The sequence below is a fragment of the Numida meleagris genome, chromosome 8 (assembly GCF_002078875.1).
Source record: "Numida meleagris isolate 19003 breed g44 Domestic line chromosome 8, NumMel1.0, whole genome shotgun sequence".
Taxonomy (NCBI): Eukaryota; Metazoa; Chordata; class Aves; order Galliformes; family Numididae; genus Numida; species Numida meleagris.
Window position 1 is genome coordinate 5,877,461 of NC_034416.1, and position 24,295 is coordinate 5,901,755.

Below are 24,295 nucleotides of genomic sequence, written 5' to 3' on the forward strand. Positions count from 1 at the left end.
ACATACACAATAACTTCTTTTCTGAGGTCAAGCTACTCTACATTTCCAAGATGCAAAACTATATACCCTTCTTTACTAAACAATGAGCTGTGCTAATGCTGATAGCCTGTATTATACATTATGAAAAAGCCCCTAAAAATTTTTATCTGTACTAAAAGCAAGACTAGATGTGGCCTGACAGACACCAAAGAACACATCCCTACTAGTAAGATATGCAGGAAGTTCTCAATGCTAGTTCCACAACTTTTAAATAAAGATTTTGCTTTATTTTAAAGAAAAACTAACGACACAGAGCTAAAAAGAAGTTAAGCTATTTCTACTGACCGAGCTTAGAAACCTTCCTCATCCTGCTATTTCAACTGAAGATGCTCTCCAGGCCACCAATTAAGAGACAATACTTTATTAAAACCCACAAGTGTTGCACTCTCTGGACGAATGACAAAAATGGAAAATTAATTGGCATCTTTCAACTTCTCAGTACCAGAGCTGTAGACTTTTGACAGTATAAACTTTTATGAAATTAATTACCACTTAGAAAAGGAGCTCTGGAGAAAGCAATGCCAAGGTTAACATCATTTTTGTCATAGTGATAAAATCTTAAAAAAAAAAAAAAAAAGTGTAGGCAACATTAAGATTCTGTTAAATGATTGTATGCTGTCTTCTAAGCACTTTTAGTTGAAATTAACTTACACTAAAACTCAAAGCTAGGTAAGAGATGTATGACTTAAATGAGGAGAATATTTCCATGTGTTTTTAATTATTGATTTAGAAATACCTACGCCTAAATGCTAATGCTGACATTCATAATATGAATAAAAACACTTCTACGTAAATGAATGCTAATATAGCAAAATGGCATTAACATGCTGACTACACCAGAAAATTAGTCTTTCCTTCCTGAATCCAGCCATGACCTTCTCCTGAATAACATACATGTCCAAAGAGTTCTTAAAAAAGTCATTCTTTCCTCCTGGAAGCCTTATATAAACATTCCACCTTTCCCTCTTTCTCTTTTGCTGTTGGTTATCTACCTAACTAACCTTAATTAACATAGTAAGAAATATCCTAGATCACTTCAGTTACCATCTTTTCCTCTTTTTTGATTCTCTCATTCTCTTCTGTTGCATGCAAGATCATCAGATCAAAGTACATGAAAGGTTGCTTTACGTTACTGAATAAATACTAAATGCCTTTTATCAGTACACACCATTCCCACTCTCTACAGGATTCCTTTTCTCTCCAGTGCCGCTTTTAATAAATACCTGTTCTGCATTTCCTTACCAACATTTTGCATTTGTAAGTCTCTCCTGTGAAACTTCCAACTTAAAAACAGTTTTCTGTATGCGAAATAGCACAACCACCCTACTTCTGTGAATTTTATCTACAGAAAATTAGAGATTAGAAGGTCTTCTCTGCAAAGTACACATGCAAGGTAAGAAGTCGGCACCAACTCAGTAGATACTAATTTATCCTGTGACCAGCAGAAACAGAAAAGGAGCTTCAAAACTGTGGCTCATTGTAAGGCATGTACTTTTTCAAAATGTCCTACAGCAAACTTTAGTGGACCATCCAAAGCTTTCCAACTCTGCTTTTTAAAAAAAAAAAAAAAAATGAAGGAAAATTAATTCAACATTAAGCTCAGGACATCTTGCATGGATGGCAGTTCATGCTCACCCACCTGTCTGCTGACTTGTGCTATGCAGTCTGGCTTCTCTGCAGCTTTCCTGACCCCTCTTGCTCCCTGAGGGACTGCAGATATTTTGTGTTTGAAAATCGCACTTTACCAGCTTCACTGAGCAGTGAAAACTGTTGCTCTATGCTTTTAAGTCTCACTTGATTACTGCACTGTTTCTGAAAGTTAAATTACTTCCTATCAATTGCTGTCAATCCTCCTGCGCTCTCTAAACTCTCAGTTATTAATTTCCCTAATACATTATCTACAATTTTTCCCTGACATACTAAACATACACTATGTTAAAAGTTCTCTTTAATATAACACTTTGATACAATATTGCAACTTCAGCACTGATAACTAAAAATAAGTTGCATACATAAGTGTGAACAGGGGAACTGAGAACTACCTAGCAGACTGAAGAACAGCAAATCACCTGCACTTCTTCCACCTACATACAAACCAGACAAATCAAATTCTAGGTAACACACAGCCACGTGTTTCACCTTTTTGTTTGGCTACTGAACAGCCACAAGATGCTCTAGTCATTTATTTATGCTCCCATCACCACAGATTTGAAGCACAATGTGCAGTGAAGAACTGGTTAAATATGTTCTCTCTCCTGATTACATTGCGGGAGAAAAATCATTTCTCATGACTATTTCCTTAGTTTCAGCTGTGATGAGAACAGAAGGAGAGAAGAAAGTATCTCACATGCTTTTCCTCATTTTATTAGTAAGAATGATAAGGTAAGCCTAGTTTTGTTTATTGTTTACCTTCATTCTTAGCCCTTTTCAACACAGAACATAGAACAAAACTATTACATATACTCTTCAAATCTTTTTGGAGTCTTCCATCAACAACACCTCCATACCAAATCCACTCTACCTGTTTGTTTTCATTTTGTAGGTGAATTAGATTCAATTTTACCTCCTTTTCCCTTTATGCATTTTCAGGATGTGACTATAAAAAGCCATTCTTACAAAAATTTTGATTGGTACCCACCATTCCCTATGCCACTCTGGTATCATTAAAAAAAGAAGGCAGTCACTCAGGCTTTTAATCTACCATAACACAGCTAGATTAAGAAATATCCCACTTATTCAGCTAATGTAAGTGAATACAAAACTTGAAGAAATATTACATCTGTATTCACATCAACTGGATAGGAAGCAGGAATGACACCTTACACAAAGATGCATAGGGAGATTTCGGAGTAAAATTTCTACTCTTCAACTTTCCCCACACTGAAAATGCAGAAAAGATTGATAGGGGAAGGTTAGCTTGACTATGTGCAAAGTAGCAGAAGAGGGTCAGAACAGGGTACTGCTGAGAGTGCAGAAAAACGAGCAAGTCATTCAGGGACAAATCTTGGCCTTAAGCATCTCCTGAACGCAGAGAACTTGATTCGTTAATAAGGATGAAAAATGTCTGATAATCCTCCTTTTCATTGGCACGTGGAAGAGATTTTAGAATCTTGTCTCCTGCAAGATGCCTTCTAGCCTTGAAAATAATAATTTCCTGTTATAAATCAGAACTTTGCTTTTCAGGTTTTTTTTTTTTTCCTCCTTTTAGAACTCTACAGTACCACTCCAGATCTAGTTTTACCATACAAATAAGGAAATGGTGAATTTAGGTGAAAGAAAAGAAAGCCAGGAGACTCTGCTTGGGGTGGAAGAGAGTAGGAACTTGGCTGCCAGATAAAATGATTAAGAAAATACATCCTTCGTGCCACAAAAATAAGACTAATCCATCAGATACTTTTTGCCCAAAGCTGGCAATGTCCTTTAGAATTATATTTTGTTGTATGTAAACAGTTCGAACTACAAGCTCCTTCAATTTTATGAGGGATTTTATTTTTTAATAAAATTAAATTGAAATAAAATTGAACGCATTTCCTCTTTACAAATAAGAAAGTCAGTGTGTTAACGTGAATTTGAGATTCATATTGTACTCTCTTTTAACTATCACCCATTTTTTCCTAGGATTTTCTGCTAATAGGAAAGCCAAGGAGTTCTTGCTTTTAAAGCCAAAGCAATGAAAATCATGAACCACGGTCTAGCAGCAGAGTGGTGGAGACTGTAGAGCACACAATGCTAAGCCTGTTTTATTGAATTAAACTTTTAGTCAAAGGACACGTTACTTTGTTTATATTAATCTTGAACTAGGATTTTAGATAGCATTTTCTAAAAGACAACACTGAGACGTATCTTTTTTGAATGCTGATAATTCCTATCGATAATCATTTACTTTTCTTGCATATGCTAGATATTTATGGAAATGACGTAACCTTAAAAGCCTCAAATTTCACTTGCCCTTTAAACTACGCTATCAGCTGTGTATGATGAATGAGAAAAACAATGTGCAAATTTTCCTACACAATATTTGAACAGAAAACAGCAAGGAAAACAACAGTAAATAAAAAAGCCTGCATTTCAGCATAGTAACTTGACCTGCGAATTCAATGGACATCCTGTACCAGCACCCATGTGGTACCGTGACTTCACATCCCTCCATGAGCAAAACTACACCAGAAAAACACTAGCTTTGCTCAACTTGAAAAAGGAATGCTATGATGTAAAGACTGCTTAAGTATACTCTATTTAGAAGTGTAGTCCAAAGACATATCAAGTAACAGAGATAAATTTAAGAAACAAATGGAGTGAGAAAGGAAAAAGTGTGATATGCAGGGTTATAGATCCTCCTTATAAGCTCTCCAAAAGCTCAATTCCTTTCTAAATTAATAAACTAGAAACAAGCATGATCTTTACATCATGACTCTAGTAAGGGGTATTATGCATGCACCCAAGACAACAAAAAAAATTTACAAGAACAAAAACACTGGTAGGAAGTAATAATGCTATTTCCACTGTAACATACAATTAAGGGCAAGAGTATAAAGGTATTTCAACTTCCTCAACCCCAGAGCTGATAAAAGTCTAGTAGAATTATTACCTACACATTTAAATGGTGCTGAAAATCTCAGTATCTTTAAAAATTCAAGGTCAAACAGTCAGCATTTAAGCAAACCACTTAACCTCTGATTTTCTGGGTCTAATCCTGGTAGTTTAGCCAGCAGCTACACTCCCTTTCCTTCTTTCTTTCTAAAAAATAGCTTAATAATCAAGTCTGACTTTATGCAATTAAAAACAAACAACTCACTGCCTATAACTGACAAGTGAGGTAACTGCCAATTCATATCCTACAGAATGTATATTTGATAATACTGATATTGACCATATCCAGATAAGACACTGTAACAATTGATTCTTGTATCTCCATCCCTCCTACCCTTGCGAAATTTACTTTTTGTACAAAAACACACTTTGATTTACATCATGTAGTCACAATATTTCTCCCTTATGAAACTCTGCATTCATTTTGTCAGTATGCCTTGTCTTGCCTTTTCTGTCAGATGACCTATGAGACAGCCATTCACACGAACTACTTGTTATTTCTGCAAAGAGGAGGGCTAAGGAGGGGATCTAACTGCAATTTCAATGAACAACAATGAAGGTGAGGCAAAAACACAGTTGAATTCTTCTTGGTTATTAGACAGTATAACAAGGGGTAATAGTCAACAACTGTAGCTTAAATGTAGGGGAAAAAAATCTTCACTAAGAATGTAGTGCAACAATAGAATGAGGTAATCAGGCAGTCATGCAAGAGTTTAGGACCTGGTTTGACAACACACAGCCGGCTTCAGCTAGCAGGTGACAATTATGCTTCAAAAGCTGGAGGTTGTATTATGATTTCCAGAAGTCCCTTCTAAATATGTCATCAATTCTCTTACTTCTCAGCAAGCACATATGAGGGATTCAGAAATAATAAATATTAACACTAGTTATTTTGGGCTCACCATTAGTATTTATATCCATAATCTCAGCAGCTCTAAATATCAAGGCTATGATTTCAGTGCTATTTTTCAAATGAGAAAGTTCTGGTTCTTGTGTTTCTTTTTCCCCCCCTCTTTGCCAATGTATCATTTCTAATTTATTCAAAGCTTAAGCCAGAATTTTTCAGTGAGACTTCTTCGTAAGTAACTGTAGATAATGAAAATAAATTAACATCTATTATTTATCTTAGTTTCTAAAATAGTTATTATGTGCCCACAGGCTAAAATATATACGGAGAAAGTAAACAAAACTCATAGATACTCTCTGATTCTTCTATTTGGTGTACCCAGCAGAGAATAAGTCAGGTCACTTCTGGTCTGTGCATATGGGTTTCCTTGCAGAACTGCCTGGAGGAGCACCATGATGCAGATGCAGTGAGCACATGCGGATCAAGACTCTCAAATACACCATTAAACATCTGCCCATGCTACAGACACAGCCAAGGGGACTTCAGTCAGCACTGTGATGAGGAAAAAAGCCTTCTGTATTATGTAAAAGTAAATAAATAAAAAGCTCTCAAAACTTTCCCCCATCACCTTCTGCTAAAAGCTCAGAGAGGAAGCTAAGCAAGGACAACAAAGAAAGGCAAGAAGGGAAAATGGAGACAAGTTAGCTGCCCTTTCTTAATTTGGTTATGTCTAGAACATGCTTCTAAATATGTTCCCAGTTAAGTGGCAGTTTCTTGGAAGGTAGAACCAGGCTGTTAAAGAATTTGCTTTAACTTCAGCTTTCCTTTAAAATAAAATTGACCATTTCATCCAGAAACCAATTCTCAGAGTCCAATTTCCAAAGATAGCTTTACATGCAATCTATGCTTACAGCTGCATACATTCTTTATTAGAACTTGACTGGGAAGGTGTTCATAAAAAAGGACATCCAAGCAGTGATCCCAAACCATGTACATTTTAACCCAGCTGAGAGGAAAAAAAACAAAAATAAGTATTAAAATGCAAAGAAGGATTTATGAACTGAATTTTTTTATTTTTTTATTTTTATCTACCAGTCAGTCTGAGTTGAAACATGAATAACCAATTCAACACTGAAATGGTATTCAAATATTTGAATCCAATCCCCTATTGCTTCTAAATTCACACCGAAGTCAAGATTATTAATTCCTCCTGACAGAAAATCAAGATTTAATGACCATCTAATAGCCCTTAGGAATTACTAAGTAAACTTAGATGATAATTCAAGCAAAATAAAATGATTTTATACATAAAGAAAAATACAATGCAGAATGCCCATTTATACATTTTCTTTGGGGCAGTGACCAGTGTTTTTGAAAATGGAGAGCAAAGGTATGTTTGTTATGCGCAGTTAATGTGTAAGTGACAAGGAGACCTTTATTATCTGTGGACATTTTTTACATGTCATCCTCTGCTTGGACGAAACAGAGGAACAGCATAACTTGAAAATACCCCATACTAGGAAAAGATATGCAAAAATTTTAACTCAATGATTTTGTAGCAATAACACTGGTTAGATAAGGACAGCATCACTTCTAAGATCAAGCTGCCAACTTACCAAGGCACACTGTTTAAATATCATGCTTTGCAAAGTTTTATAGAGAAACTGACTTCAACTTACTAAAACTGATATGCTGTGACTTTTAGGTTTTTTTTTTTTTTTTAAGCTTTCAGATCGTGACTGCAGGGAAGTAACATTAAAACTAAAAGCAGTGGAAAAATGGAGACACAAATTTATAGCCTATGCATCAATTTCTTTTGCCTCAGAGTTTCCTTTGTTGGCAGAAACACTTTACGGCTTTGTGCTCTTCTCCATCAATCACGTACCCGCTCGTACACACATCATCCTGAGATGTCCAGAACCAACAAAGCAGGAATTTCACATTTCAAAACTCATTAATATTTTATGAAAAACATTAAATTATGGAATCTATTATTTCTAGAAGATCTGTGACTAACCTGTAGATTGCTCTCCTGACAGCACTGTATGTATATGTAAGAAAATACATACAAAAGTAGGGATGCCTGTAACTACATACACACGCATGCACACCTTCACCTCTAACATTTTTGTTCTGCCAGACATTATCTAATTGGTTAAAACAGTTGGTATTACACATAAATCACTATTAAGTGATGCTGAAGTGTCTTTTTTTCTCCTTCAGACTGTACGCATACTCTTTGTTTCTAATGGCAAATTATATTTGACATTTAATTTAAAAAGCAGGTTGCCCTAATCCAGTGCTCTACTACAACAACACTGGTAAAGGAGTGAAGCTTTTCACTGAACAAAATCAATTTTTTTTTTCAGTTTAAGATAATTTTAGTCACAAGTAATTGAAAATGTACTTCAGAATTCATTACTTTTGGTGGTTAATTACAGAACAGTTCCAAAAGATGATCTAATAAAAAGTAGTAAATTTCCCTGAAACATGGTAACAGAATAAGTAACATATACTTGTAACATATAACAGTACTTGTATTACATTAAAAAAATATTAAATATATAGCAACATGCAATCCAGTCTTGCTGCCTCAGCATTACACCTACAAGCACGTTTAGGGATTTATTACAAACAGAACTACACAGCCAAATGCATGGAACTTGTGAAAAGCTATTCTTATTGTGTGACTTCCCCTTAATTGGACACAAGTAAAAATAATTTTATCCAATTATGACTGTGCAATTAGTTCACAAGTCTTCTTAAGTAGGAATTAATATATTTCTTAACTGCATCTGCTAAAGAATGCAGCTGAGCCAAGGCTTTACCTCCATGCCGTATGAATTTTCCATCTCTTTTTCTTCACAAGGAAAATAGAAGGTGTATATTTAACCAAAATATCATATCTGATATAGAAAGATTATGAAAATCCTTTTGCAGTGATTGCGTCCAATTCACCTCCAGCTATTTTGCAGCAAAAGAATCCATGACCTCACTCCTCTTTCGCAAAGGGCACAGAAGATAAATGAACTCTTTGCCCATGTTCCTGAAAACCAGAAGTGTGAATTAACCTAAAATTTTCTCCATCAGTCCCCAAAGCCTGCATCTTTTCTCTACGCAGCTTCAATAGATAGGAAGGTTATCAGTAGGTGCACGGTTGATACAATTAAAGCCTTGGGAACATTTTTTGTCTGAAGATCTTTAGAATAATTTAAGTGGATTTACCATAGCTGAGTGGGAAAGAACTGTCACGTACAGGCCATGTAAGAAATTTGCTACGCTGAAGCACACAGCTAATTTTAAATGGCCAGCATTGTACCTGAAGTTAAATTTTCTACCTTGATATTGTGTTTTACCTTAGCCTATCACATAGAGTTTCCTAATAATTTTAATTCTCTAGGGCACTGAAAATTTTTAACTTGGGATATCATCTTCTCAAGGACATGTGTCCCTGCATAAAGATTGGAGTCTCTGTGTATACTCTAAAGAATTGTTTCATGATATATTCTACCTGACAGTACTTAGCAAGAATGTCACGTATCACAAATACTGGTGAACAATGCACAGTGCAAAGACTGCGAATGTCAGTATAATGTTTGAGGTATCGCTACACTAAAGCACAGGATCTGAAACATTTGTAGAGACACTGTCATGATACCACGCCTACTGCACAGCAGGGCTTTCAAGACAAGTTTATTAGGATGTCTTTAAATACTTTGTTTTATAAACCATAAATACCACACCGCTGTCTTTTTTCATTAGTACATCATCTACCGAAGAGATGGAAAATTCAAGATGCCTGTGGGTTTTACAATGGTAAGTCACCTTGACTATACTACTACATTTCTGCTTAAAGCTGGAAGCAGCCGCTGTTTGACATAATAGCGAAACCACCAGAGCTGTCTCTCATCACACTCATATTGCTCTTTTTCACCTCTTTTCCCCTAAAAGCCCTAAAACACTCACTGTATTTCATATTTAATGTGTACTTTTTTGTTCATAATGATATTTCTTTAAAATGACTGTAAAGAATCGGAAGACTTCAGACTACATTAGAAGTTGCATGAAAATGTTAACTAACGTATTTCAGCTTACTAATTTTCAGGTTATACTTCTAAAAATCAACATTCTCTTAAAAACAACATTTTGCCCTTTATATAATATGTATTATATGGGAATAAAATTATACATACCATGAAATCACTACTAATTGCACCTGTCTCTACAGAAATCACTTCCAAACTGAAATCCCTCAAACAAGGAGTCTAAAATCTATGTTAATTTGGACTGTGTTTACATTAGGAATCATGCAGCCAGATATGAAACTGGTCACTGATTTATTCAACATACGCTGCAGGTCAAAAATCAGACAGTTTGTTGTTTTAAAATTAAGATGCAAATACTTTCCATTCTTTGGTTGTTACAATAAAATCTGCTTCACTATTAAAATGTGTTATGAATGAATTTGGAGAGATTCCTTTCTCCAGGAAATGGTTGAATCTGTTCATAGATAGCTCGTGCACATCTTGCAAGGCCTTATTTCTACATAACCAGATTTATTGTCCAGCTGAACTACAGTGTTTTAGAAATCTTTATACAACACTAATGTGTGGATATTATTTCAGAAATAAGCAGTATAACACTATTTTGCCTACTTCCAAGCTTCAAAAAAGATAGTGGTGAATCATGAGTATCAGAAGAATGCAGATGCTTAAAATTACTCTTTGTCATTTATAAAAAATTACTGTCTTCTCAGTCATGTTTGTGGTAGATAATGAGCAACACATTTATAATCAATGATATCGGTAACTATTATTAATTATTCTCAGTGAAGAAGCTTCCCACTCCCATGGTTGAAAACGTTTTCAGATAAAAATAAAATCAATGTCTTCAGATTACAAAATAATTACAATTGTTTTTAAATTTAACCTTTTCTGTCAAAGCATAAAAATTGAGTAAATGAGGATGAAACATTGTAACCGATAGGCATTACGGATCATAAGAGCAAAAGAGAATTGAGAAATAAAGTTTATAAACGAGTAATGCAAAACTACATAATACCTTTCTCAAATTATTTGACAATTTGAAATGTTTTTGGATGCACAGAGCCAGCCTGATGTCCACTTAAGGTGAATGTAAAATTTTATTGCTGCATAAAAGATCTGTGCTAGCACAGAATTTTTATGTATGTACAAGTGTTTCTATAGACGTAGATAAGTAATATTATGGTATACAGATATTAGCTCATTTTCTGCACAGAAGTGACTTTTAAGTCCCACATATTCCCACTATACAGCATCAAGATGAAGCAAATGATAAAAAGATATCATTTTTCAAATGCTAAAAATGTTTTGACCTTTGGTGTAGAAGTATTTTTATCTCTCACATGTAATTTGCACTACAGGTTGTCTATAGCATTTTCTTAAGCACATTACTCTCACTCATGGACCATTTTAGTCAGAGATTTGTTTGCTACATCCAAATACTGTCCACGGTACTCTTACATGTAATGTTAAATGAAGGATTTCTCCACAAGTCCATCTGAGAACTGCTAGAATTAGAGCAAGGGACACTGACAAACATGACAAGGATCGTCTGTACTGTAAATCAACAAATGTGAATCAGACACTGAGAAGTACATATGATTATATTTCTGATGGAAGCATATGGATCAGTAAGGGAGGATGGTTCTGTCTGCATCTTGAGGATGTATAAAAAAAGTTTCTGCCTTAATTTATGCTGTTTGAAAGACCTGAACTACTTTTCAAAACTTTATCCTTCAAAGGCATTCTTAATATTCAAAAAGACCCTGCTAATTAACTCCTAAAACTACCTCAATTCGAACCTGCTTCTCCTGCTCCTTAGAAAAGTTTTAATTACACAGATTAAGCACCAGGATTCCAGCTGTCACCTTCCAATAGCTTTCTTCCTTTTTAAATAAGGTGCTTTTGTGCTGATCTCTCCTTTGCTTTGAGAAGAGCTTTGGACAGGTTGTTTTTATGATTTAGCAATTCCATGTGACTATTAAAAAGGATGTGACAGTATGGAAAGCACATTTAACCAGTTACAGAACACTTTGCTTTTTTCTGAAATGTTACGACAGCTGGCCATCAGAGTAGGTTTTACCCAACACAGCCAATTATTTGGATACTTAAGTGATACAGACCCTACTGGAAGGACTTTCTTTCAGCAGAAGGATGGTTCGGATGACCTCCAGAGAGGTTGCTTCCAGAGCAGACTTTTGTTTGATCCTAAGAGCATAAGCATCAGACGACAAAATACTGCCACTGCAGTTCTATCTCCTCTTTCTGTATTAACATTCAGCGGAAAACAGTCAAAAGAAAATTATTTCAAAGGATCAGTGGACTTCTGTCAATGCAATCACAATCATCACTGCTGTATGAATAAAGTAAGCAGTACAATGGGAGTAGCTCCACGGAAATGTCCATGGAGAAAAAAATCTTTGTCTTTGCCCACTGCACAGGGCTTCCTGGGTCAGGCCACAGGACAGGATCTGCATAAGCATGTATCTGCATATAAACATACATAATGCAACAGCTGCTACAGTCTTCCTCTTACAGACATCGTGTTTCCTGGATTTTCTGTGGTCCCAACCCACGTGCAGGTGACAGTATTACTAGATATGCCTGATCAGTAGGTACATGCAATTACTGAAGGAGTGGTACTGACCAATTGATAATAACTAGAATAAAAACCACTACAATTTACTACAAACCACTAGGCGGGAAAACATTAATACAGCAGTTCACATGAAATTTGAAGTAAATATCTTCTAACAAAAATCAGATTACTACAATTAAATTTTAATCAAGATCTGCTTATATCTCCAACAACAGCTCTTTCTTATTTGCAGCTCTGATAAAGCAGTGATATTCCATATGCTCAGGAAATAAGATTATTTGCCAAAAATGTCTCAAAAAGTTGAGAGTAAAATAAGTAAACGCTTTCCTACAAGTACAAAAGAGAATTCACACATTTTGGAGTATCATAAAATCTATCTGGGTTTCAGATCCAGGCTAACCCTACACTGATGTACAACTGATCCACATAGGTTAATCCAGGTACCTTCCTCTCCAGCTCAGCATGCTCCCTGCCATCACCTCTTGGCTCTCTGTATGAATTTCTCAAAAGTAAAACAGAGATCTTCATTTTTCACTTGTCCCACCTCCCTTGCAACACAATTTTTAGCTCCTTGCACACCCTGTCACCATGCAATGTCACAATGCAACTTTCACTAAGATCTCTCAGAGAAGTCTTCTGTCAAGATAAATAGAAGAACAATTCCTACAGATAACTAGGCAGAGATATTACAACTGTCAGTAACAGTCTGTTTGTATTTATCTGTGCTGCTTATCTATCTCCACAAGAACACATAAACTGGAAGTAACTATTTGCTCCTGTTTTATTATATATAGTATAAAAAAGTGAAACAATACCATAAATTAAAAAATTACTATGTACAGCATTTCTCTATATAGAATCTCTTGCTTACTGTTAACATACATTTAGCGCTCCAGAAACAACTTTTCAATATCTTCAAGAAAAGCTCTTCTTTTTTTCTTGAACTGAGGGGTTTGAAAACAGGGTGTGACTTTGGTACTACAAAAATTCAGTGATAAAATCCTAACTATGAAGGTATGGAACCAACACTGTTCTATATATACCTAAAGACTTTCAAATTTTAAGAAAAAGAAATTGTCTACAGACTTAAACACACAACTCTGAGAAGAAATATTCAAAATATTAAGTTCCACAGACACGTTGCAACAAAATAAATTTCATCCCTAGGTACCCACATGGTTATAGATGCAGTAACAGTCTCTATAGTATGAATTTACTTCAACAAATCTTGAAACCAATTTTAACCACTGCCAAAACCTAGATGTCCTTAAAATTAGAGTTGTACTATTATAAATAAACAAAAACTGAACATGCATACTAGTTTTCTACCACAATGAGGCTTCCTTGCAGGTAGAAATACAAAATTTATTAAAATGCATCATATAAAAATGGCATAGCCAGAATTTCAGACTGATCACAAGTCACAGCTCTTTTGTGCAGTGATACCAACCTACATAACCCTAGATCCTGCTGAAGTACACAGCCTCACAAAACCTTAATTCTTTCATTATCATCCCTCTTCAATCAACAACTACAGATGTTCACAAGACAGGTTGAAGACAGATAAAGGAATAAGCTTTCCTGAGCCGGAGCTCTTTCTTTTGTCAGAAAATATACAAAGACTGGGGGGAAGAGGGGGGGGGGCAGGGAAGATATAAAGGGAAATATATCCAGGAGAAGAAGAAAAAAATGACTGAGGATGATAAGTAATATTTCTATGTGAACTGGATCAGCATACTTACGCTCTCCTACTACGTACTTCAAACTTTTTTTTGCATACATCTTTCCTGTTAAATTTGGTTTATTTCTTTGTTGTATATAAAAGATTAAGACTGTGAATACAAAGAGTTCAGCAAAGTTGACAGACCACATTTATTTCTGCAAGTAAATAAGCATCCCTCAGAAGACAACTCATTCTGGTTACAATTTTGTATTTTGATAGCTCACATCTTTAATGTGGTTTTGTTTGGTTCTTGAAATCAATGACAGGATACACAGTTGAGCTAGCAGTTGTGATTAAGAGGTCAAACATTGAATTCAGTAGTTTTTTTTTTAATCTACTTCTTTCCTCAACTAGCAGTTCAGTGTCTTAAGTTATTCATATCAGCAGGGGGCTATGGGTGAACACTACCCCCTAGTCAAAAATACAGAGACAAGCTTCATTATCACCTATTGAAGTAAGGAAACTCAATAGAAGCTCAGATAATCCAAACACATAAATATTGCCTTTTGAATTCAATAACTGCCTTCTTTCTTTTCTTCTGAATCATCAATTTCTCTTTGAAAACCTTCAGAAAATTAAGTTGCTTTTTTTTCTTATTTATTTTTCGGGGGAACCTCTTTTGTTCTTACACACACAAAAAAAAAATGCAGCAAAAAAGGTACTCCCACGGACAGAGTCCGTTAAAAATCAGATTATTTCCACAGCATTCTCCTATTATTCACCTGCCAGTAAAATATGTACACTCATTGTCTCTGCTTGAATGCCTATTTTTATCTGACTGAGGCTATATGGTCATTTTTGTATTTATTACTGGGTTGTTTTTTTCCCCTTCTTCTAAAGCATGTTTTTCTGTTCTCAAAAACTGGGCCACATGCCTCTGAGGAGAAAGTAGTGCATTATTTCATTCCCACCTTTTCTTCTTTTTTGGCATCTCTGAGGCCTGCTATGCCCAGAAGTGCTTCCACTCAAGCTGGACCATCAAATCAATTATCACAGCAGTCTGCTTTCTAAATATGAATGGCAATGAATGACAACAGGCAAGGCAAACTTTCAGCTTTGATTTGTCATTGGTAATGTAAATTTTTTTTGTTTTGTTTTATAGATGTTTGTTATAGTGGTAATTTGACCAAACTCTTCCCCCTGCTGTCTACAACTGCACTGCGTAGATCTCGAGATGAAAAGCTTCACCTTGCTAAGGCAAAGACACAAAGAAGGAAAATATGGGATAGGGAGCCATTATGAATATAGAGATTCTCTCTTTCTGCTACTGTCTTACTAAAATCATTACTGTCAATAAAAAAAGCACATTAAAAAATTTTACCTGTTTCCATTACTAAGAGTTCACAATTTCAAGATGCAATTGTTTAGAACCGTTATCCCATCATTTAACATCAGGTCTCCATTTGCAGTAACAAGATTTTTTTTTTTTTAGTTAGAGTTAGCATGGCCCTGTGACAGTACTAAAAGATTAATTACTGTCTAACAGCATCCACCTATAAGATCTAAAGTACAAGACAATGCGAACAAACAGTAAGTTAGAAAACAAGAGGTCTTACTCCTTACTTAGTATTTAGCAATTGGTCATAGTTTGATAGTTTCTCCAAAGAAGTTTCATTATTTTCTTGAGAAGAAAATTTAACTATGAAACATAAAAAAAATTAAAAATATGTATTTTTTTTCCTTCATTAACAGAACTGGTTCAGAAACATTTTATGAAAAGGTTAGATTATTTTCAGAGAAGTGATTAAATACTATGGCAGTGGATTTTTGACATCAACCGGGACACATTCGGAGTATTTTGGAGTGAATTCACCTGGAAGTTTTCTTTATTGCCAGGGTATATAATCTGATTAGCATTACAGAAAAGACTGTATTGCCTATTCTAGGGAAAACAATTTCAGCCCAGGAGGCAGTAATTTATTTCAGAAGTCAAAGACAAAAAAAATCTGAACTCAAACTTTTATTTAAGTCCATCCAAAAAGCTCTCAGATTATAAATCAGTATTAATATTCTCAAAAAGGGAGGTTTAATGGTACCACCTAGTGGTATCCACGGACTGTATGAGTCCATCATATGGATGAGCACTAGGAAAGCTTCCTACAAGCTTTTGCTGAATCCCAGAACTGTTAATGATTTCTTCTGAGCTCTGGTTTTACACACCTTTATTACTTGAGGGCTGAAGAAGATGAAGGCATTCTTTTTTTTTTCCTGCATAATATTCAAGCCTTACGCAAAACAGACTATAACTGACTCCAAAACAAGTAATTCCATTTCTCTTCTACGGCTATGGAGCAAGTTCATTCTGAACGAGAACGTTCCACGTGCCAGTTGTGAATTATGCTTCATAAGATAAATAACTAGTCAAGAGTGAAGAGATGAGCTGCTTTGGAGCACATCCTCAGGCCTGAAGGGCTGACTACCTGTCAGATAATGTTGAAAGTAGGATTATGTCTGAAAAGGTTGACATACCACAGACTTCTCTCTCTAAATCAAAAACTACTGTTTAGTTAAACTCAGTGAACTTTAACTAATTAGATCATCATTATAGTAAATTTGAACTGATACTTTTCAGAAGACTAAACCAAGAGTCTGTATTACATATTTTTAATTTGAAATACTGAGAGTAAGAGCAAGCTAATATATTTTTTCCTGAAATTTGGACTAAAAAAAAGAAAATGCAGTCTTAATTCTAATCGTTTGAGACCAAACCTAAGACAGACTATATTCAGAAAAAGGCTAATAAAAAAGATACAGAAAGAAAAAAAAATTATTGCACTGGAGTGGACAGTGGAAATCAAAGTCCTATGTACATCTTACTCTCTCACCTTTTTTTCATTTTATACCAAAGCACTGAACTGATGAAAAATATTTGGGAAGAGGAATTTCACTCAAAGAAAAGATCATCATAAAGATATTCAAGTCTACAAGAGAAATTTGGGGAAAAAAATTTATCTAAAATCACAAAAGCCAAAACTTTAGGAAAACTAGACAACTTCTGAAAAACAAAACTGGTTCACGATGGCATGAAAACTTACTTTGTTGGAATACAGCATACAGAATAAAATATAAAAAATGCCAAAAAAACCAAACAACAGAAATGTTCTGAGCTTTGTAACCATAGGGAAGCTGTTACAGCTGTCTTGGGACTTTTCTGACTGTCCTTCTTTCATTGTTACTGACTTGTGAAACAGGCACTAAGAGCAGCAGAGAATACAACAGGAGAGGTGCGGCTGCTTTCTGGTTGAGCAGAGAAAGCTCCAAAATTGCGCTTGATACAAAAAAATGTCATGGGGAATATTTGTCCAATTTAAGAGTTCCACATCTCTATAGACTAACAGAATACTATTTGTTTCTTTCTAAGAGTACAGACAGGAGTACAACACAGACTCCAGTTCTCTATTTTAGAAAAAAAATCATTTTCAAGATAAAGACAACCTCATTTCTCCTATCACAAACAACATTACTTAAGTGAAGTGTTGTTAGGAGCATAAAGTTCACTCTAGAGCAAAGTATTATAACTTGCACGCACACATTGTGAAGATAATGATGTATTTGCCTGACAGCAATTACTTGTCTTTCAAGTACCTAGTTCTACTGTTTATTATCACTCGAGGTCACATCACCTCAAAACCTGCATCAGTACAGCGACCAAAGTTGTGAGCTCCTTTTTAGATAAATATACCAGAGAGTTCTTAGTATTCCAGCTTCTCATACAAACAACAGAATGTCAGCTGCTAATTACATTTGGGGGGAAGCTTTAAAAAAAAAACAAACACCAAAAAACCCCCCAGAAAACCAACAATGTCAAATCAGATTGCTGGTAGATTGCAGTTAATTTATTGTTTTAAGTTTGCAGTAATGTTTAGGAATAGCTGAAATCCTGACCTCATTTATTTGATTACAAAACCAGTGACAACAGCGACTAAATTTGAACAGTTAGTTGTTTTTGCATTAAATGCACACTGTTAGTTACTGGAACTGCAATTTTTCTTTCTTTCTTGTTTTCAGATTGCACGTAGTAAGATTACACTTTTTCAGTTACCAGCAGATTGAGTCTGATGTTTTAGGGAAAGATATCTCTGTATTTTATACCCAGAATAATGAAGCATAAAATACGGAAGGTGAAGACAACCTAACATGCATCCAGATTCATGGCATTCCTTAAAATACTAATAGTTACACACAAAAATGTGCAAATGTATTGTGGTCTAAATTCCAATCGTCTTAAGAAGTTCTGTGTCTGTCTTCTTAGAAAGTCCAAATGTTGTTCCTAATTTCATTTTCTTTTTTTTATTTTAATTAACTTAATTAAACTCCAGGAAAGTCCTAGGAAAAGCCATAAGGATATTTTCTTAAAATCATAGAATTGCTTGGTTGGAAGGGACCTCAAGGACCATGAAGTTCCAACCCCCCTTTCTCAGGCAGGGTTACCAACTGCTAGATCAAGCACTAGGTCAGGCTGCCCAGGGCCCCAGCCAACCTGGCCTCAAACACCCCCAAGGATGGGGCATCCACAGCCTCTCTGAGCAGTTGGTTCCAGCACCTCACCACCTATTCTGTGAAAAAATTCCCCTTGACACATTTTCCATCCTCCATTTAATTCCACTCTATCCACAGTGTCCGCATAGCTTAAAGATTCTTCTGTCTGCTTAGTCTGACTGACAACTTCTACAGACTGACCAAACGAATGAACATTGCAGCCCAAGAGCCTTCACATACCCTGTAAGTGGTGAACTGAAGTTTTATGTTGGGCATTGACTCGCAAGCCACCAATGACATCAATGTAGTTCAAAGATGTCCAAAACAAACAAAAAACTCGCTATAAATGCTTGAAGATCAGTTCCTGAAGAAACACTGTCAATTCGATTTTTCTGAATCTATTACGTTATTGTAGAAATCTGTTCACTTTGAGATATCAAAAAGAAATCTGCACAATAATTAGACATTTTCCCCATTTCAGTGTGATGTGCTTGTTGTTCTAACCTAATTTTGTACAGAAAGGCTGAGAATCCAGTATATATTAATGGATATTACTCCAGTAATATATTCATGAAGTTAGAGGCACACAGACATTATTATACAATTTTATACACCAACATATTTAAATAGAATCATCTTCAACAAGAGAAGAAATCCCTAATGCATTAAAAGAAAATGTATAAAAATAGAGAAATCAGACAAAAAAACGAAAGCAAAAAAGACCATAGCTCTGACTTGAAAAGCACGAGTATCTTTTTTTATTATTAGACATTCATCTGGAATACATTGCACAGTATGTACACTATTTAAATTACAAGTAATACAACTAATAACTAAGGTCATCCTCTTCTGCAGTATACTTTTAAAAGGACTAAGCAAAACCAACTCTTTCAAGGCTTGTGTCTTTTTTTTTTTTTTAATAGGATACAGTCCATTCTAAGATTTGGAATTGAATTTACTCAAAATATATTTCTATATAACTATCTTGCACCTGTTTTTTTACTCATCATTAAAAGCAACTTCAACCTCCTGGTACCACCCTTTACCCCTTTACAAGAGCCTTAACAAGAGTATTCAACCTGAAGCAATCCAGCAGCACATTTTTACTGACTAACTAGCACTGATAGTTTTTAGGATGCAAAACCAATTCCTCAGCTACATATATTACCAGCTTAACAGCTCAGCTATGTGACTTTGAGGCAATAATGTGCACAAACTTAAAAAAAAAATCTTGCCAGAGAAAGATTAGCTCTTTCAGCACCACTGCTGGTGTATGCTAGTTTATACAGACTGCAGAAATACAGCATTTGTTTACTCATCCATTAAATGATGGAAGGGTTACAATGAGCACAGAGTAATACCACCACTACCACTACTATCCTCTTAAATTGCTTGCTTGTTTGACTTTAGAACAACATATGGGGGAAAATGAATTTACTAAACTTCTCTACATTTAAAATGTTGAGAACCTATCATAAATGAAAAATGAAAGAGTATAGTTTAAGGGGAAAAAGTACTTCAGAAGTACTCTAAGTCCATGAACAAGTTACTGAAAAAAGCATCAGGAGAAAGAGGATACAGCATGTTCAAGTCAACTATTTTTAAAATAAAAAAAATCAGGGACTTAAATGGAAATAAATGAAGAGAAAGTTAGAGAATATTAAGAATAAAATTAATTTCTTGAATTATGCTGTCAGGTCCACATGAAGTGTTCCCACCCTGTTCTCTTGTTGGACTTTTCCCAACACCTCTAGAAAGTTCATCTAGACTGTTTCTCCAGCAGGGACTGTCACCTTCTACCTGTGTCTATGCTGCTGGACATTCTGGCATAGGTTCTTAAATTAATATGTCAGAGTATTAATCTAAAAAGATTAAAAAGTCAAAAAAGTTAAGAGCGCCATGGCAATGAGATTCTAGCTTCTCACACAGGAATGTATTGCCTAACTACACATCTCTGCCTACTAAGAAACTACCAGCATTAACTAAACATTGTTTTTGGTATGCTGACCCACAAATGTAATTTTCTTCAGATTGTGCAACAATAAAATTAAAATTTCTGTGCTTTGTTCTGCTACATTATAGTCAGTAGGATGAATACTGGTTTTGCAATGAAACTGTTACAGTCAAGATGTCAGCCACTAATAAAGAACCTATGATGGTCTCTGTGCTGAGGTTACAGGTCTGTCAAATACTAAAATACGTGCCTATAACAGGATGGAACAGACAGAATTCTCCACTTGAAAAATAACCATTTTGAAGTAGATATGTGTCAGTTAAATTAATCTGCTGCAAAGCCATACATTGCAACAATGATTTTCACCTCTTTCCTTTATGTTCAGTATATGTATATATTAAAACAATAAAGCCAGTGTGCATTACTTCACTAAATAATGCTGCAGTAGAAAAGATTGTCAAATATTCCAATGTCCAAATGCAAACTGAACTAGCTTTGCATATAATCATTTCATTTGTTAGTACTCATGCAGTTGGTAAATTAGTGCAGGAGTATTCTTTCTCTGTGTGTAAAAGTAGTTTCTCTAATGTCAGGTACCACATCTAGGTGCTATTATTAATGGTCTGTTTTTACGTATCCTTTATATACATAACTTCTAGACAGGAACATGAATGTTTCTAAATCCTATGAGTAAATTTATATAATAGCTTAAAGCAGATACTTGTCTGGGACTAACATTTATTGCCTCCTGTCTAAACTCATAGCTATTCCCAAAGAATTTCATGTAATAGTTTTGTCCACTTGAAAGACTTACAGTTGTCCAGAGCATGCAAATGGATTACCTAGACCTTCTCCTCCCAGAAAGTTCCCCAAAGTCAATCAAATACCTTAGCCAGACCTGACTAGAATACAAACTGACACCATGAAAATCCTCACACAAACATAAATCAAAGCAACTATGTATCAAAAGAGAAGTAAAAGGTATTTCTAAGTAGCTCTGCCCAGTATTGTTTCAGAGGCCTCTCTGCTTCCAGACCTGGGGTTAGTCATCTTGTTGGCTTTCTTAGCTTCAGTACATTTTGCCCAGTCTCTGGGAATTTTCTTGGTCACCGCTGGGTAACAGATCTCTCCTCAAGCCGTAACACAGAGGTACCATCTCTCACACAGATATTTCTCAAGATACAGCTAAAAATATACTTTGATTGAGGAATTCCTCCAGTTCTAAGAGCAAAAGCATGCTCTGAATTGAGAACGATAGTGGAATAGTAGCAGAATTCTTTTATGGCTATAAGCAAATTAGGAACTTTCTTTTCACAATACCGGGCATGTGGCAAATATTTTATTCCACATTATGCAATCTTGGCTAGCTCTATGTAAGAGGGCAGCAGAACTTGCTTCTACAGCTCCTCAAAAAATATAAAAAGAAATTAGACAACATGGATCTAAACCTAGCTCATTTATAAAATAGAAAGATGTATCCAATGTTAAGTATTTGATTTTAGGACCAATAACTGATTTTCAACTATGATTTTTAAGATTTTTTTTTTTTTTAAATCTAAGACATTTTGAAAGAAAAACTGGAAAACAGACTATAAGCGTTACTTAAAAACTACATGTAACTAACGTACTATAAGGGAAAAGAGTTCAGACTGCAGTTACCCAGCTCTTTCTCAAATTTCCTCAAAACCAAACCTGCCGGATGCAATAACTGTTCAGAATACATGTTTAGAGTACATCCCCTTCCTCAAGAAAGTAAATCTACTCAACTGTAATTTGACTTTTATGATTACACCCCGAACATCCTCCAACGAAATGAGAAGGTATCTAAGACTAGCACTTGAAAATGATGATCAGCTATATGCTCAAACTCTCACTGTAAGAAATGAATATTTTTCATAGCATCACCCACAGTTAATTTTACTTCTGTTTTTAAAGATCAAGACAAACATGTAGTAATTTTTTAAATGACATTTCTAACGTATCAGGAACTCTTGTTAAGTTTTAGAGCTTATTCTGACCTGAAGATCGAGCTATAAACTTAACAATCTACAATCACAAAGATGAAGTCCCCTGAGTTTTCACAGTGGCTCAATGGTTTTCCGTACGAATGGTCTGCAAGCGGTTGTGAAACAACTTTTCTCCACTCAGTTCATAACTAAAAGTTTTTATGAAAGCATCTTACCTCGTGGTACGCGCTTCCTGCGATCTCTGAATGCAGCTCCTGACTGCAAGGCCTCGAGGAGACTATCCATCACTCCTGTCTCATCACCTTCTGTGAATAGGAGAAAAATATTAACCTCAGTGCAACTGAAATAAGATTGTAAAAAAAAAAAAAGAAAAAAATGGTGTCACTTCTACGCAACACTTCCAAATAACAGACATATGTTCTAACATAATGGATGCTGTCAGTCCTTTAGTCATTACTACCTAGTTTGCGTATGATGCTCTATTAAACAAAATGTATGCCAATCCTACTGCTCTTTGAACTTAAGACATGTTATCTTGTGCATTATTGATGACATCTTCAGCATGCAGGCAGTCAGCTGCTGGTAAATGACTGCTGTTTCACCACTAAAATACTTGTAAGACTTCCCTGAAGTAGAAACAGGTCACTTTTTTGATTTAAGCAATGCACATGGAAAGCTTGATGAAACTGAATGCCATAGAATTATATTGTAGTACTGCACGTATTTTTGTGTTGTCTTCTATGTTTATGATGCATTGCACCCTTATCTTATGATACGCTAGAACACATGTGCCCCATACTACATGGCTACACATGTAACATAAGTAAATAAACAAAAAAAAGGCACGCAAGGAAAATAAGAGCTGCAACACTTCTTAAAAGCTGAACTCTCCTTCTACTAAATCATCCTCTTTATGTATCTTTGCTGTTGTTTTCTGCATCCCTGTCACTTCCATCCCCTCCAAGTTTACAGCCTGCCTTTAAAGCGTTACATTTCACTGAGCATTTTGAAAAATTAGGCAGAAAGATTTTCTTTTTTAATATGTATTTAAGTCTTCCTTAGCATTTCAGAAATAGAGGTCAAAGAACCACAATTTTACAAAATGATTGATGAATGTCTCTTTTCTTGCTCACATCTCTATTGCAATCCAAAACTACAATACAGACCAGACCCAGCAGATAAGTGGGCATTTTGTTCATGTCTCCCAGACTTCAAGCTAATAGAGATTTCACCATCAAGGTGGGAAGCTCATTATTTTATGCAAAAGACTTACATTACAGTAAAATACTTTTGACTTGCACGAAGTGTAAGAGGTTAAATCTACATTCAAGCTCTCAAATGTTGGAGTTTAAAAGCAGTATATTAATGCAAAAGGTATTCTCCCTAGTTCTCTGTTACATTTAGATTTATTAGACTAAACCTAGACCTGATATAAGAGCATGTAAATTCTAAATGATTATCTGGTCCTAATTTCTACATGATGATCAACAGTATAATTAATCAGTAAATTTAAATTATATATCAATGTAATTTAAACCACTTTGTATAATATGCCACACATATCTTCCAGTGTCAGATAGAAGGGAGCAGAGCAAGAGTAGCAACCAGAAAACTGAAATACCAGGTTTAATTTCTTCCAAAACCCTTAAAAAAATAAGCTCATGCAAAATGGGTAAGTAAATTAGCTTCTCTTGGTTCACATTCAACTACAGAAGGCCAAACTTCACCTAACGCATAGACCATAGGTATTTTTGTGTGCCTTATACTACAGATGCTCATTTATTGATATATTGTTGGTTCTGCATTAAATTTATTTTCTGAATCAAAGATCTGTGAACACACTTTGACCAAACTAATATACTCTAAGTTGGTCTGAAATATTTAATGAGTAGTAAATATGATAATTAGTTAGAATTAGTTCATCGGATCACAGAATCATAGAATGGCTTTGGGTTGGAAGGGACCTTAAAGATCATCTAGTTCATTAGAATATGTTATGTGTAGAAAAATTACACTATCATTCAACCTTCATAAAAAAAAAAGGCTGGCAGAAT

At 35.1% G+C, this 24,295-nt stretch overlaps 1 protein-coding gene across 3 annotated transcripts in view; it reads right to left on the reverse strand.

Moving 5' to 3' along the window:
- Positions 1-24,295, reverse strand: part of DIAPH2 (diaphanous related formin 2) — a 155,359-nt gene that overhangs the window by 13,478 nt on the left and 117,586 nt on the right. For all 3 annotated transcript variants that reach the window (XM_021405708.1, XM_021405710.1, XM_021405709.1), the window contains one exon: positions 22,457-22,546. In XM_021405708.1, coding sequence (XP_021261383.1) covers positions 22,457-22,546 — 90 coding nt within the window. The remainder of the gene's footprint in view (positions 1-22,456; positions 22,547-24,295) is intronic.